This window comes from Rhamphochromis longiceps, linkage group LG3 (genome assembly GCF_057381845.1).
Source record: "Rhamphochromis longiceps isolate RC_006_pf linkage group LG3, R_longiceps_female_GT1.1, whole genome shotgun sequence".
NCBI lineage: Eukaryota > Metazoa > Chordata > Actinopteri > Cichliformes > Cichlidae > Rhamphochromis > Rhamphochromis longiceps.
The window spans coordinates 35,021,884-35,035,699 of record NC_140559.1 but is presented as its reverse complement, the minus strand read 5'-3'; the positions used below and the strand labels follow the sequence as shown (position 1 = coordinate 35,035,699).

Sequence of the window (13,816 nt, the reverse complement as noted above, 5' to 3'; positions counted from 1 at the left end):
AATGTGACTGCTAACCATGTGACATTAACTTTCATTTTGGTTGTGTAACAGTCATGATGATCATGTAGGATCAAGAGAATAAGGCCCCAGTCATAGTGCCCTGGACACCGGTCCATGACCATCTGGCAACAACCAGTTGTTCAGGAAAAGACTGCTGAAGTCCCAGACACAGGCCCACAGACTGGCCAGTGACCACCAATTTTCCCTAGTGACCAACGTGTTGCTGTGTATTCCCCAACTGGTTGGCTGCTAGCATATTACTGCAGATGACCAAAGTTTGAATGGCAAATTTGTCTACTGTAGTTAAACTGGAAATACTGTGACGTGAACTGGAGATGGAGACTGTTTGCCTTCAAAGTAAAACTTTTGTAACATGCTGGCTACAACTCTGAATACAACTTTTACTTTGGAGGCAAAGCCTCTCCATTCCTGGTTTGAATTAAATGTTTACAATTTGTACTGTCCCTGTTAGTTTGTGTGCATTTGCAGACAAACATGGAACAGGAAACCTTAGCAACGTGCTAGCAACCAAAGCAACGACTAGGGCGTTTTTGGTCAACCACCTTCTGTGCAACTGATTTTATCCAGCGGCATCCAGGAACGACTGCCAACCAGTTGGGGAACATAGTTTCTCTACAAACCAGTGGTTGTATCATGCCCAGTGTCGAAATCTTGAGAAATCTGCACTTTAATATTCTCTGAAGAGCAACTAGTGTTTTGTTGGTTTTTTTTTTTTTGCACTACTTGCCACAGCGCAACTTTTCGTATCGATACGAGACCAAGTAAATACAGGGTCAGTATTGCTGATAGCATTAACCTATAAACCTCAGCTTATGTGCAGCAATGTGTCATGATTTATAAGATGAAACCTACATTTTTAAATTCTCATCATTTGAACCACTGCGATTTTTTTTAACAAAAACAAACCTTTCAGCTTTTTATGCATTTTGAAACTGGGTTTTTTGTTTGTTTTGAAAACCTAGAATGTAAATATGCCCGTCTCTGAAGCACTTTGTGCCAACTATAAATAAAATAGGCATGAATTAATGCAAAAGGGTTCAGACATGCTTCAAAGAGTGCATTTGAGTGTATTTTTCCATTTCCAGAAAAAAATAATTTAAAGCATTCATTGGTCTACATACTGAACTTGGATAAAAATAAAGTAGCTAGTACCTATCCGATACCAGTACCATATAATATTGACATTTGAATCAATCCGCCCACATCTAATATTTGGTTTGGCTGAGAACCTGGCCAATCAAAGCTGACCTGACCATTTCATAGGTGGTCTTTAAAGAGACGGGAGTTCATTTAAGGCAGAACAACAAAAGAGGCGGCGCAGCGAAGTACCATCTGAGAACATTTATTTATTTTTTGAAAATTAAGGCGTATAAACACATTCTCAGATTAAAAAACAAAATAGTGGGTTTTGGCTTCTCAGAAATGTTTCAAACCTCAATATTATCCTCCATGTCACAAACCCTCACCCTGCTTTACATGTGATAATGCTTTTCAGCTGTTACAATGTCACATGATAGGCACACATGATTCTCATATATTCACATGTTAGATTCATGTTGTGAAACTTTTCATGTAACTGGGAAGAGAAAAAAACAAAACAAAACTGTTGCACATGTAAAATATAATTCCCTCAGAGCTTTCAACCATATCACATGGCATAGACATGGATTTGACATGCTAAGTTGGTAGTAGTTTACAGTGTAATCCAACACTTTGAGGACTGCTTCGGGGTGAACAGTACAGTTCATTTTCAGGTCACAGCTAATAGCATCAGAGAGGTCAAGAGGTCATGAGGGATTCTTGCATAAATTTCAACCAAAAACAAAGATTTGTTTAATTCTTCATTTGCAATAAGAGATGAACAAAAGACCTCAATGAGACAGTGACAGAGGAGCTGTTTCTGTAACATGGACAGATCAAATGTGCAGCTTAGCTTGGTCTCATCCCTGCTTCACTACAATAGTCCAAATTGTAACTAAAATTGGACTAACACCAGCCTCCAGGCCTAATCACACTTCCTCATCAGGAACACGGAAGTGCAGCGACAACGGTCATGACATAAACGGACCGTTTTAAAGCGGGAGAGCAGGAAAAATAGGAATTTGACTTTGTTTGCTGCTCCGTGTAGCACAGGATCCCTGCCACTAGCTATCCCACCCTTCCTCATCAACTTTCAGGCCGGACAACAAAACACACCCATTCCACATTTCTGGATCTAACTCGCTGAGGTGACTTTAGGTTCGCTACAGAAGTGCTCCTTGTCTGCTTGTCTCCTGATGGGGGATCAGCCACCGTCTTAAATAACGTGTTGTATGACTACGGCTGTTTGAACGAAATTCAAACAAGAAAATAAAGAAGTGCACAGAGATAACCAAGTCTAAGACAATCATTTCCTTTGTGAAGCCGAGAGACAGGAGTTCCTTTCCCATGAGACCAGAGCTTAATATTGTGTATAAGAAAACAGGAAGCGTAGTGTTTGCCATCCTTTGCAATTCTCCCACAAAGTCGTGCCTCTCATTTTCCTTAATCGTCCACTTGATCAATTCAGGGCGGTACTAAGAAAAGAGGGGGGATCGAGTCCAACAGGTGTACCTTACTCCTCTCTAAAGAGGGTGGCTCGGATGTCTTTGTCAGCTCTTCTCGTGTCAGTCAACTTGTTTTCATTAAGGCCGAATGATGGAGCGATGGAGGAAACAGGATAGGAGCAGGAGTGAGTCTTAGACTCCTCGTTTCTGCTCATACTCTGCTGATGTTTCTGCTCTTTTACATGAAAGGGAAGTACAGTTCAGAGTGGGAGCACCTCTGGTTTCATCTCGGTGAAGAAAAGCAGCACTGATTCCTTTACAGAAACAAGAAAATCAAAAGCAAGCTTGTCTTTTCTTTTGTCTGCCCGTAGGAGGGTATGAAAGCAAAACAGAAACAGAGAGCGAGCCTCTAATCGCTTTTCTCCATCGGTCAGCGTCTCTTCTGTTTCCTCGTTTTATTAGCCAACAAAGGGAGGAAAGAAAAACCAAACATTGAGAGAAGTCCTCTCTCTCTCTCTCTCTCTCTCTCTCGTTGTCAATCAATTCCACTTTATCCATGTGCTTCCCCCACCCTCATAGGTCAGCATCCAGCTGGCACATCCGACATGAAGTCGAACTCGTTCTGTCCCAGCCAGAGCTCGGGCAGCTCGTTGGCCCGGTCCAAACCTAGCTCCACCACCAGAGACATGAGGACCTCCTCGTCCACAGGGTCAAAGTCGATAATCCCACCAGCGCTGGAACTTTGGTTGGCCATGCCAATCCCGACACCCATCCCGCCTCCTCCAAGGCCTCCAGACGGTGCCAACAGCTGATTACCCGCTCCCAGCTGCGGGGGTCCAAAGCCTCTTTGAGGCCCTCCAGGCCCAGAGTGTCCGCCAGAGGCACTGGCAAGGTTTTGGTAGTGTGAGTTGAGCTTCTGCAGCTGCATGCTGGCGATGAGGTGCGGCCCCGTTTGCAGGCAGAAGGGCTGCGGCTTGGAGAGAGGCGTCGAGGACAGGGCCGATCCACGAGAGGACGCGGGGCCGGTGGATGGGGAAAAGGGCGCCACGGAGGTTTTGGAGGACGGGTAGTGGAGGAGGGAGTTGAGAGGAGAGGTGGAAGAGGAAGAGGAGGAGGAGAGGTCCTTCATTGCAGCGTGGGCGTGGCCAGGAAACAGCAGTGAGGTCATCACAGGGAAAACCCAGAACCTGCAGGAGGGGGGAAAGAAGGAAGAGAGAAGAGGTGTTACGTAATGTCATCAAACTGGGACACGAGGAGGAAGAGATAAGATTGTTAGCTGAGTAGAGGCTCTGATAACCAGTTACATCATAGAGGGAAGATATCAATAATGATAAGACCTCAGTAAGATGGCTGAGACAATTCACGGTAAAACATAGAAAAAAAAATATGAAAAGATGTTCATGAAGCTCTTTATTTGCTAGAAAACATTTAATTTACACTTTAAATTATTCAATTCTTTCATTTAACCTATGAAGTTGCATGAAGCAGGTATAACCAGTGTTTAGATAACAAGCAGAAAGTCTGAAGGTTCTCAGTCATCCAGGTCATTGGAGTCTCTTAGTCTCTTAGAACTAAAGATGCTTCTCGGATGAGAGATGAAACGTCTTCAAGAAACTTAAGTCCAGATGCTTTAGACAACAAACAAAAACGTGACTCCTCAACTTCACACACTGGACACACAAAACTATGAAAACTGTTTTCTGAAAACAGTTACAGCACATTAGCAATGCAACCTCGGAGAATATGTACAATACGTTAAACCTACGCACACGCTGCACATCATGCCTCAGTGGGACATTTAGAGCCAGAGTTGCTGCTGCTTTAAAGAGGCCCACTCCTTGGCTGTCTCTTTGTGTGATGGAGAGCAGCACGCAGGTGTCTATCGCTTCATTTTTAGCCCTTTCTCGCTCACGTCCGTCCTTCGCTCTTGTGTAAAAGCAATGCGTCATTACGGCAGCAACAATGGTAAGTTATTAAAGTAAAAGGCAGGAGCTCCTTTTTGTTTGCATTTGGCTGCTGGGTTACTCGCGTCACCACAAATTTTAGTGCAAGGCTCGAAGGGCTGTTGACGCCATGTATGCAGTGAGGCTCCAGGAGTAAATATCCCATTCATATCTTCCATCCTGCATCAGAAAGACAACCTGTCCGGGGTGTACCCCGCCTCTCGCCTGTTGGCAGCCGAGACAGGCTCCAGGCCCCCCGCATCCCTGATAAGGATAAGTGGAAGAGAATGGATGGCTCCATAGGGATTTGGAAATGGAGAATGTTCACCTTCAGAGTAAAAGCTGTGAACAGCACTGCAGTCAACATGTTTCAAATGGTGCAACTTCTAATGTGAGAAGGTGGAGAAGTTCAGCCTTCTCCACTTGTGCTGTTACACTTTTTCACAGTTTCACTGCAGCTCGGAGTGTATCTGTGGTCCGTCACTTCCAATCTTATAACAACTACAGCACCAACTAAAGCAACAAGTTGGGGAATACTGGTTTGTGGAATACGTGGACCAGTCTGCAGGCCTGCACGACTAGGGCCTTACTCACGTTATACTACTGGGATCAAACCCTCACAACCACTAACAATCCTACTTTATCATCATGACTGTCACAGTTACACATTAAACGTCATGTGGGTAGTGGTCACGTGTCTGCAAAACCTTACTGTAAAGATTTTCTGAATAGAGAAAACGAATGGGGAAATTCCCTTCCTGAACTAATAATAGCACAGCTAACTTCTGTCTTGAAGAAATGGTTTGGGATGTAGAACCCAGGAAGAACCTACAGACAGCCCTTTCACACCTGTGGTGTTTAGTCAGTTGTCCTCCTTGGTGCGGCTCGTTTGTGCGGATGTGAACACAGTAATCACACTCTGGCACAAAGACCTCGATGCAGTTCCAAATGAAGTCAGCACGGTTTGTTTATTGAATTTGTCAATTTAATCCAATCTTAATCAGACACAACTAAAAGGTGTACCTTGCAAGTTTAAGCTAAACACTTTGCATTCTGGGATGTGTCCCATAGATGTTTAGCACGAGTTAGCAACTAGCCATGAAAGGAAGGTAAATTCTCCAGGTTCTCCAATAGTCTCCAACATCATCTTCTTGTATTTAACTCTGTTGCACCCGCCCCAAACACATCTGGCCAATGAGACTGAACATTCTCACATAGTTTGTAATGATGCATTATGGGTCGTTTTGAGTTTGCTTGTAGCTTTTTCCTGTAGCTTGGTTTGACAGATCAAATCAGATCAACTGATCTGGACCCGAGTAAACAAACTACAGCTTTGTGATACACATCACATACAAAAGTAACTTTGGCGTATTTCCATAAATTTTGACTTAGTCCTTCACCTTTTGGTTTTCATTCATAAATGTCAGACAAACAGCCGCTCTATTAGCCTTCCTTTGTGATGAGTTTTTAAAAGTAAAAGACTGTAGAAGTTCCAGATACCTAAAAACATTTCTTCTCACAATGAGAAATGGATTACTGGGGACACGAGTAACACATGTGACAAATGAGGAAAGGATCACAAACATCCTAAACGGTCAATTAAAAGCGTTTCCTGACAAACATGCAGCCGCTTCAGACCGCAACAACAAAGGCATTGTTGACCCAACAGGCGCGGTAAATCACTGAAGTCACATCTGTCTGGGGAACGCACCATGAGGTGAGGCATGACTGTGTGTGTGTGTGTGTGTGTGTGTGTGAGTGAGTGAGTGAGAGAGAGACTGATGCCTGCCTTTCCCTCTTGACCTATTGAGCAGCAAATTAACCATGAAAAAGCCTGCAAGGAGAAGGCCTGTGGGTACCTATGGGGTTAGTGAGTGTTTATAGGTGTAGGTGTGTGTGTGTGTGTGTGTGTGTGAGAGAGAGAGAGAGCCTTTGAGGATCTCAAAGAGTGATTGGCTCATGTGGGAGGATAAATACATATGGGCCCTGAGAAGAGGCCATATGTGCCTGTGACTGTGTGTATGTGCATGAGTGTGAGCAGCAAGAAAAAGTTGCCGAGTTGTGTGGGTAGAGATAAAAAGGGTGAGTGAAATGCAACGTGTGTGTGCAGAGAGACTCCTAAAGGCTCATGTTGTCCCTCAGCTGGTTTATATTACACACAGTTCAAACTGCATGTGTGTCCGCATACACACAATCACGCGGCTATCCTTTGAGTAAGTTAATCGCCTAATGATATGTGCTGATCCACACACACACACACCTCTCAGCACTGGCTCTTATTTAGCGAGAACATAATTGCTACAGGCAGGCATGCAGCTGCACTCAACTGATAGAGTTAGCACACACACACACACACACAGAAACCTGCCATTGACAGCTGTTTGGTATCTTTGTGTGTGTGCGTGCATGTGTGTTCATTATTCATTGACTGATTACTGTCAGGGCCAGACTGCACATGGTGTCTCTGCTCAACAGCTTTCCAGCACACGAGTCCAAAACACACAGACACACACACACATACATAAAGGTCTTGCAAAGCTTCTATGTATGGGCTCAAAATGTGGTCATAAATATTTTGTACTTGTAAATTGGTTTTGTACTTGTAAATTAGGATTTGTATGTGTAAAAAAAAAAAAAAAAAAAAAAAAAAAATTGTGTGTGCGTAAAAAAGATTTGTGTGTGGACTTAGCCAAAAAAAAAAAAAAAAACCCCTGCGAGTTACAAGTACGAATTTTGACCCCATTTTTCTTCCTTTCATCTGATTGGTCAATGTCGTGTCAATCACAAATGTAACAATCCAATCAGAGAACAGATGGGTTTGGCTGTCAGAGGGGCGCTTTTTTGAACATGCCAACCCAGCGTTTTCCTTAATCACCACGAAGGAAAACAGTCTGTGGTCGTCCGAGTTTGGTGATTTTTGTGTCACAGGTCTACGTGTTTAATACAGGGACTTCCACAGCCTTTTCAACAGCGCTGCGGGGTGGGGGCGGGCAGTGTTTTGGAAATGACAGTCTTCATTACAAAGCTGTCTTCGTTATGAATTAGCATAGATGTTTTTAACATTTGAAGAACTAGCAAAAAAAAAGAAACTCTTGTAGAGGACATAAAGTCAGAGATAGAAACGACAAGGAGCAGGTGCTTCTAGTACAGGTAGAGCTGCTGCAAAAACCCACAGAGCCCAGCAGCCAGCGCAACAAATTCTGGATCTTTTGCTTTTAGTTAGCAGTTAGCATTAGCAGCACATCCTGCATCCGATGTGAAAGGACTTTTATGCTGCGCACATTTATGCTGCGCACTGTGACTCACAGTAACTTTGTGTTAAACTAATCCTAAAGTAATAATGGTATTTCTAACCACTGATATACCACAACTTTATCCTTTCAACAGCTACTGAAAGTTAGGGGACCTAGCTGCTATCGGATATTTATATAGAGACCCTCCAGCTTCAAACTGTATTACCCTTCAAGGACCAGTTCAAAAAAGCGCCCCTCCGACAGCCAAACCCATCTGTTCTCTGATTGGATTGTTACATTTGTGATTGACATGACATTGGTCAATCAGATAAAAGGAAGAAAAATAGTGTCAAAATTCGTACTTGTAACTTGCAGGTTTTTTTTTTTTTTGGCTAAGTCCACACACAAATCTTTGTTACGCACACACAAATTCTTTTTACATATACGAAACTGATTTACAAGTACAAAATATTTATGACCACATTTTGAGCCCATTTCTATAATACATACATTTTAAACTTTATATGGTAAAACCAGCCTTAATAACAATTTTTGGCTTTGATATATTCAGATTAAATACAGCAACCAAAAAGTCCAAACAGCCTCCTCCTGCAGTTCCTTGAGACTGCCTCTAAAAGTTCATCAATCTCCATAGACTCCAGTGTTAAAGTGCTCCACTTTAGAGCATTAAAAAACAAACAAACAAAAAAACAACAACAAAATTTAGCAGTCTGTACCTGTGCTAGTACAACTACATGATCCTTGATGACAAAACAAAATGATGGTTGTACAGTAGCCACCTAATGCTACGTAAGCATTAGCGTTTAAAATTACATTTAATCAGTGAACAGTCTGGAGTGTTCTCTCCTCCAGAAGGAGTACGGCTCAGACTAACTTGCATTCTTTTTAAATTGCCAGCAAGGGGCGGTGCCTCTAGTTGCGACTTCAGGTTTACTTGCTGCATGTAAGGATGTACTGTGTGAGTCTTTATTCAGTCCAAGTGACATCATTGAGAAGCAATATAGATTAAAACATGCTTTTATACCACTGTTAACAACTGCAACAGCATCAATAATTACAATAATAGCACTACTACCACCATTATTAACTTTCACCACTAATACCACCACTACACTTTATTTTTTATTCATACCCCCACCACTACTATTTATACCACTATCACCATGACTACCTGCTACTACTGATACCACAACTACTGCTACTCCTACTGCCAACAACCACCCTTCTCCCCCATCACCATTACGAATAACCAAACCACTACCACCAACACCAAACATTATTATTATTATTATTGATCATAATGTTACAAAGAAGAAAATTATAATAAAGGCAAACCAATAAACAGAATAGCCCTATCTACTCCCTTCTTTTATCAAATGCATCACTTTCTCCACGAGCTTCTCTATAAACACTTTCCTGATGATTTTATGGGCTTGATTGCTTCTTTCAGGTCATCTTGAATAAAACATGGAGGTAACTTTGCAATTTACAGTCATTATTAGAGTCAGAAAGGAGGATTATCCAGGGCTGAGGACCTGTCAGTCACTAGTTGTTAGCCGATAAGTGCCATTAGTTTCCTCACTCATCATGTACGGTTTTACAAAAGGACCTTACAGAAGGGCAAACTGTGACGTCACGTCCTACGTCTATGATCAAAAACCAATGAAACAAGTCAAACCACCATTGCAGCACAAGTTGCTTCTCTGAGACACATAAGTCAGATATAATAAACCTCAGAAAAATCACAAATTAAAACACATGGAAGAATCTTAACAGCAAACAGAGTGTTAGAAGCATTAAAGTCTTATTCTGAGGTACAATCAGCAGATCTGTTCCATGCTTTTTAAATCAGATTTTACCAGTGATGCTATTTCTGACTTTTTTCTTTTACATTTTGGTAACCACAGAGATTGAAATGAATAAATTCAAATAACACTTCAAAAATAACTTCCCAGGTAAGCGCCTGGAGATTATGGCCACCGTGTGGAGAGACTTCTCCGGTGTCCATTAAGCTCCGACTACATCTGGAGTGGCCATCCTTGCCTTTTGTTGCCAGCACAGTTATCGTCTCGTTCCCCTCGATCAGCTTCAGTCTTAATTGACGTTGAAGGGGCTTAATCACATCTTAAACGATGCTCCCCAAACAAGGAGCAGAGAACACACACACAAAAAAAAAAATTACAGATGCTGCCACATGTGCAGAAACCCAACATTTTTTATGCAGGCCGACTTCTGCTGACCTGATGTGCCAAATTGTTTGTTACTTGGAGCCATCTGGGAAGTGCTCCATGGAAGCTGGCGCATATGAGATACTTTGTAGGTCATTAAATGAACCTCTGTGTACTGAGGACTGAACTGAACCAATCAGATGAATGAACAACACTTTGAAGAGAGCAACAACAAGGAAAAGCTAGCTAAAAAAGAAGAAAACAAACCAAAAGAAAATCACAGCACAGTTGTTATGATGATGGGAGCTATCCAGAAAAGCCACAATCAGGCTGTAAATGTGGTTTTAAATGCTATAACGTTACAATCGGAGTCTATGGGGATTTACTCATTTTTTTGGAAGCAGGCTCAAGTGGCCACTAGAGGAAGTGCAGGTTTGGGTTTTTTTTGCTTCATTTTTTATTAATGAGGAAATAAAGTGAATGTATTCTTCAACATTGATTATCAAAGCTGCCTGCTGGATAACTTTTCAGTTTGCAGTCAGTTGTATTGAACTTGACACTCGTTCCTCACTACATTTTCTAAATTCAACATCCCAGAGCTCTGTTATTGTTTTTTTTCTCTTTTTAGATATTTTTAAAAAGCTGGTTTCTGGTATCTGTTTGGGAAAATCTGTGTATTTAATTTCTGGGCTGAGCTTCTTTGGGTGTAAAACAGAAACTTCCTTCCTTAACGGCTTGTTTCGGTTTAAATCATCACAGACCTCGTGGTTTACACGTGCCACATATCAGAAATTGTGGGTATTTAAGCTGCCAGATGCAGTCAGAGATGAGAGGGGGAGGCATAAAAGCCAAATAAAAGAAGATGAAGCTTCTTTGTTCTTGGTTTTAAAAGCAAAAATAAGGATTTTACATTGAGTTGGGAGACTTCTGCTAAAAGTGATGAATATGACTTGTTTGTCCTCTGCTAGTGCCTTCTGTTTCAGTCAGATGCGAGGATGAAGCGGGAGGGCCGGGGTTAGGAAGGATGCAGTGTGTGAAACGGCTGGACGAGGGCCAGTATTTTTTTTCCTGTTCACAGCTGACCGGGGCTCATTGTGTTCTCCCACAGCTTTTTATGAGATTGGTGAAATCAGCCCTGGCTTCTTGTTTCCCTGTAAATTCTTTCATTAGCAATCCAGGCTCCTGTGTTGGCTTGCAGAGTGGCTCCTGTTTGTTTTAATTAGAAGCAAGGAAAGTCTGCTCTCCCTCGAAACTGACAACAACACAGTTTTCAAGCACAAAAACATCAAGAAATTATGAGAACTGAGCATTCTGATATCTTTGCGTGGCACCTTTTGTTTTCCTGGAAAGTTGAATTTTAAATTAAATGAGCAAATCCTCTGAAAGGGGTCCATTTTTGGAAGCTTTTATTTTGAAATTGACTGTCCAGCAAGTAATCAATTAAAAAATTAGCTTCCAGCACTAGTTAAAGTTAGAGTTGGATGTCTCGAGACCGGTCTTGGTCTTGACAGACTTTGGTCTTGGTCTTGTCTTAGTCTCGGATCCCTCGATCTTGTCTTGTCCTGGTGTCTCGGTCTTGCTTTCTCAGATCAACATAGTGGTCGGGAGATTTGGAATCAACAGTATCCATGACACACAACGTAACGTTCGATAATGTGTCATGCGCAAAAGCATCAGCTCTAAGAGCGTGCTTAGAGAGTGCTTTGTAGTGAATCAGAAGAGTCGACTCCCATTGAGCGAGAGCCGGCTCCTCACTTGATTTCCTTTCGCTGCTCAGCTCTCACACAGTGGCTCAGCTATGCTCCAATCCCTCCATATTGTGGCCAATCACATGCGAGGATATAGGATAATATCATTGTGTAAAAAACAGAGAGGGTGAGAGACGCAACAGTCAAGTGGAGTGTGCGTCTGTCCTCTCAGTAAGTGAGTGAGACAGCAGACAGCGGTGAGGAGGGCTGTGCGAGTGCATCACAAAAACACATAAATATGCCTGACACCTGTAAACGAATCAGCAAAAAAGTCTTTAAACTGCAGGTTTAAAGACTTTTTTTGTCTCGGTCTCGACTTTGTCTTGACTCGGTCTGTCTTGGTTTCGTCTTGGTCTCGATACCCTCTGGTCTTGGTATTGTCTTAGTCTTGGTTTAGGTGGTCTTGACTACAAGTCTAGTTAAAGTACCAATAAAGTGACTAGTTGACTACATTTACTCCCCATAACCTTTACATAGGTCTTAATTTCTCATTTGTATCCTAACATATGTACGTGTGCATTCATATTGCGAGTATTTATATAGATGTACATAATCTACATACTGTAAATACCATATACTCCATTTCTGTACCAGTATGTTTTCTCCACTATGGCAATAAGACAAATTTGACAATGAACATAATTCGGATTTTGATCCACTGTTTATCAGGAAGACTGTAAACACTTCCCACAATTTAAGTGATTTTGTCCAAGTTGGAATGACAGGATAAGCTTTTCCAAATAATTTCCTGCCACTGATTTAAACTGACAGCTAAAGTGGAGAGCAGGGGCAGAGCTGCAGTTGGGAAGCTTGCAACTTCATTAAAAGTACTCTGGTTCCACAGACCTGACACCCCGTTGATCTGAAGCTTTCCCTCCAAAAACAAAAAGTCAGGGAGTGTAAAGTCCACATGTGATCAGAATATTGCAGCAGTGCTGTGATGTATCACCAAACCACCAACTCACAAGGGTTTCAATTACACAATTAAGCCCTGAAGAGCAAAACTGAAACGTCTGTCTCCGTCTCACACACACCATATGGTGCCCACTTCCCTCCGTCCCCAGCCTGACTGGTCACTCCTTTTAATTACCTTCACACTGAGGGTAGTTAATGAGAAGCCAATTAAAAAGACCGACTTAAAAAGGAGAGAGCAGCAGCTCAAAGTCGCCCAAGTTATCCATTAAAATAAATGTAAAAAAACAACAAAAAACTTCACTGCACTTGTGCCTGAAAAGGCTCCAGCTGCGGGCAGAAACCGCTTGACCTCATTTTAAAAGTGTTAAGCAAACACCGGAGAAGAGAGAAGGAAACTTTTCGCAGGATTTAGCGCACACTGACGGCTGCGGTCACAGCGCAAAACAGCGCAACGGAGTAGATGATGGACCCACCTGTGAGGAAAAGCCGCCGTCCCGTGCAGGCTGGAGAGCAAAAAGCAGACTTAAATGAAAGTGGGAGAGAAAAGTAGACTTAAAGAGCCGAGTCCGTACAGTCCGTAGCGCTGGGAATAAAAGCCGGTTGGTACCGATTTCAGAGAGAAGCTGAGAGCTGCTCAGGTCCGCTGATACGCGCACAGAGACGTCGGAGGGTTTGTCCGCTCCTCAGCGAGCGCGCTGCTGAATAAAAAGCATTTTGTGCTTCTCTTCTCACCGACCAGCCCCGGTGTGTGTGTGTGTGTGTGTGTGTGATATCTGCAAACCACGGACTGGATTCATACTGGATCCGGATCATGGAGCCGCTGAAGAGGCTTTAAATCTCAGTATAACCACGGGTCACATCACAGGGGCCATATGTTAGTCACACACTGACCGAGATTATTAGCTACTTTATACAGGAATTTCTTTATTTATTATGTCAACATATAAGTATTTCTTCCTTTAATATTTTTATAAACATATATTTATGATATATATAATTTCTTTTATAGTATTTTAAAAATCTATTATTAAAATCTGAGGCCCTGTTAATGTTCTTGTAATTCTTCCAATATCTATAACAGTTTAAATCTAAATATTCTGAGATGATGTTAATTTCATGCAAACTACAGTGCACAGATTAATGGTTTTTCTGCATATGTGTCTCACTGAGATATGTTTCTGATCACCAGAGTAAACATAAAACACGGTTTTAAAATTATATTTCATTTATTAAGGGGAAAAA

At 42.1% G+C, this 13,816-nt stretch overlaps 1 protein-coding gene across 1 annotated transcript; it reads right to left on the bottom strand.

The window, feature by feature from the left end:
- Window positions 1–1,114: 1,114 nt before the first annotated feature.
- cited1 (Cbp/p300 interacting transactivator with ED-rich tail 1) lies at window positions 1,115–13,291 on the bottom strand. Its single transcript, XM_085395426.1, has 2 exons — window positions 13,048–13,291; window positions 1,115–3,733 (listed from the first exon to the last, which is right to left on the bottom strand). The coding sequence occupies exon 2, from the start codon at window positions 3,712–3,714 to the stop codon at window positions 3,127–3,129; it is 588 nt and encodes a 195-aa protein (XP_085251552.1). The 5' UTR covers window positions 3,715–3,733; window positions 13,048–13,291; the 3' UTR covers window positions 1,115–3,126.
- Window positions 13,292–13,816: the final 525 nt, after the last annotated feature.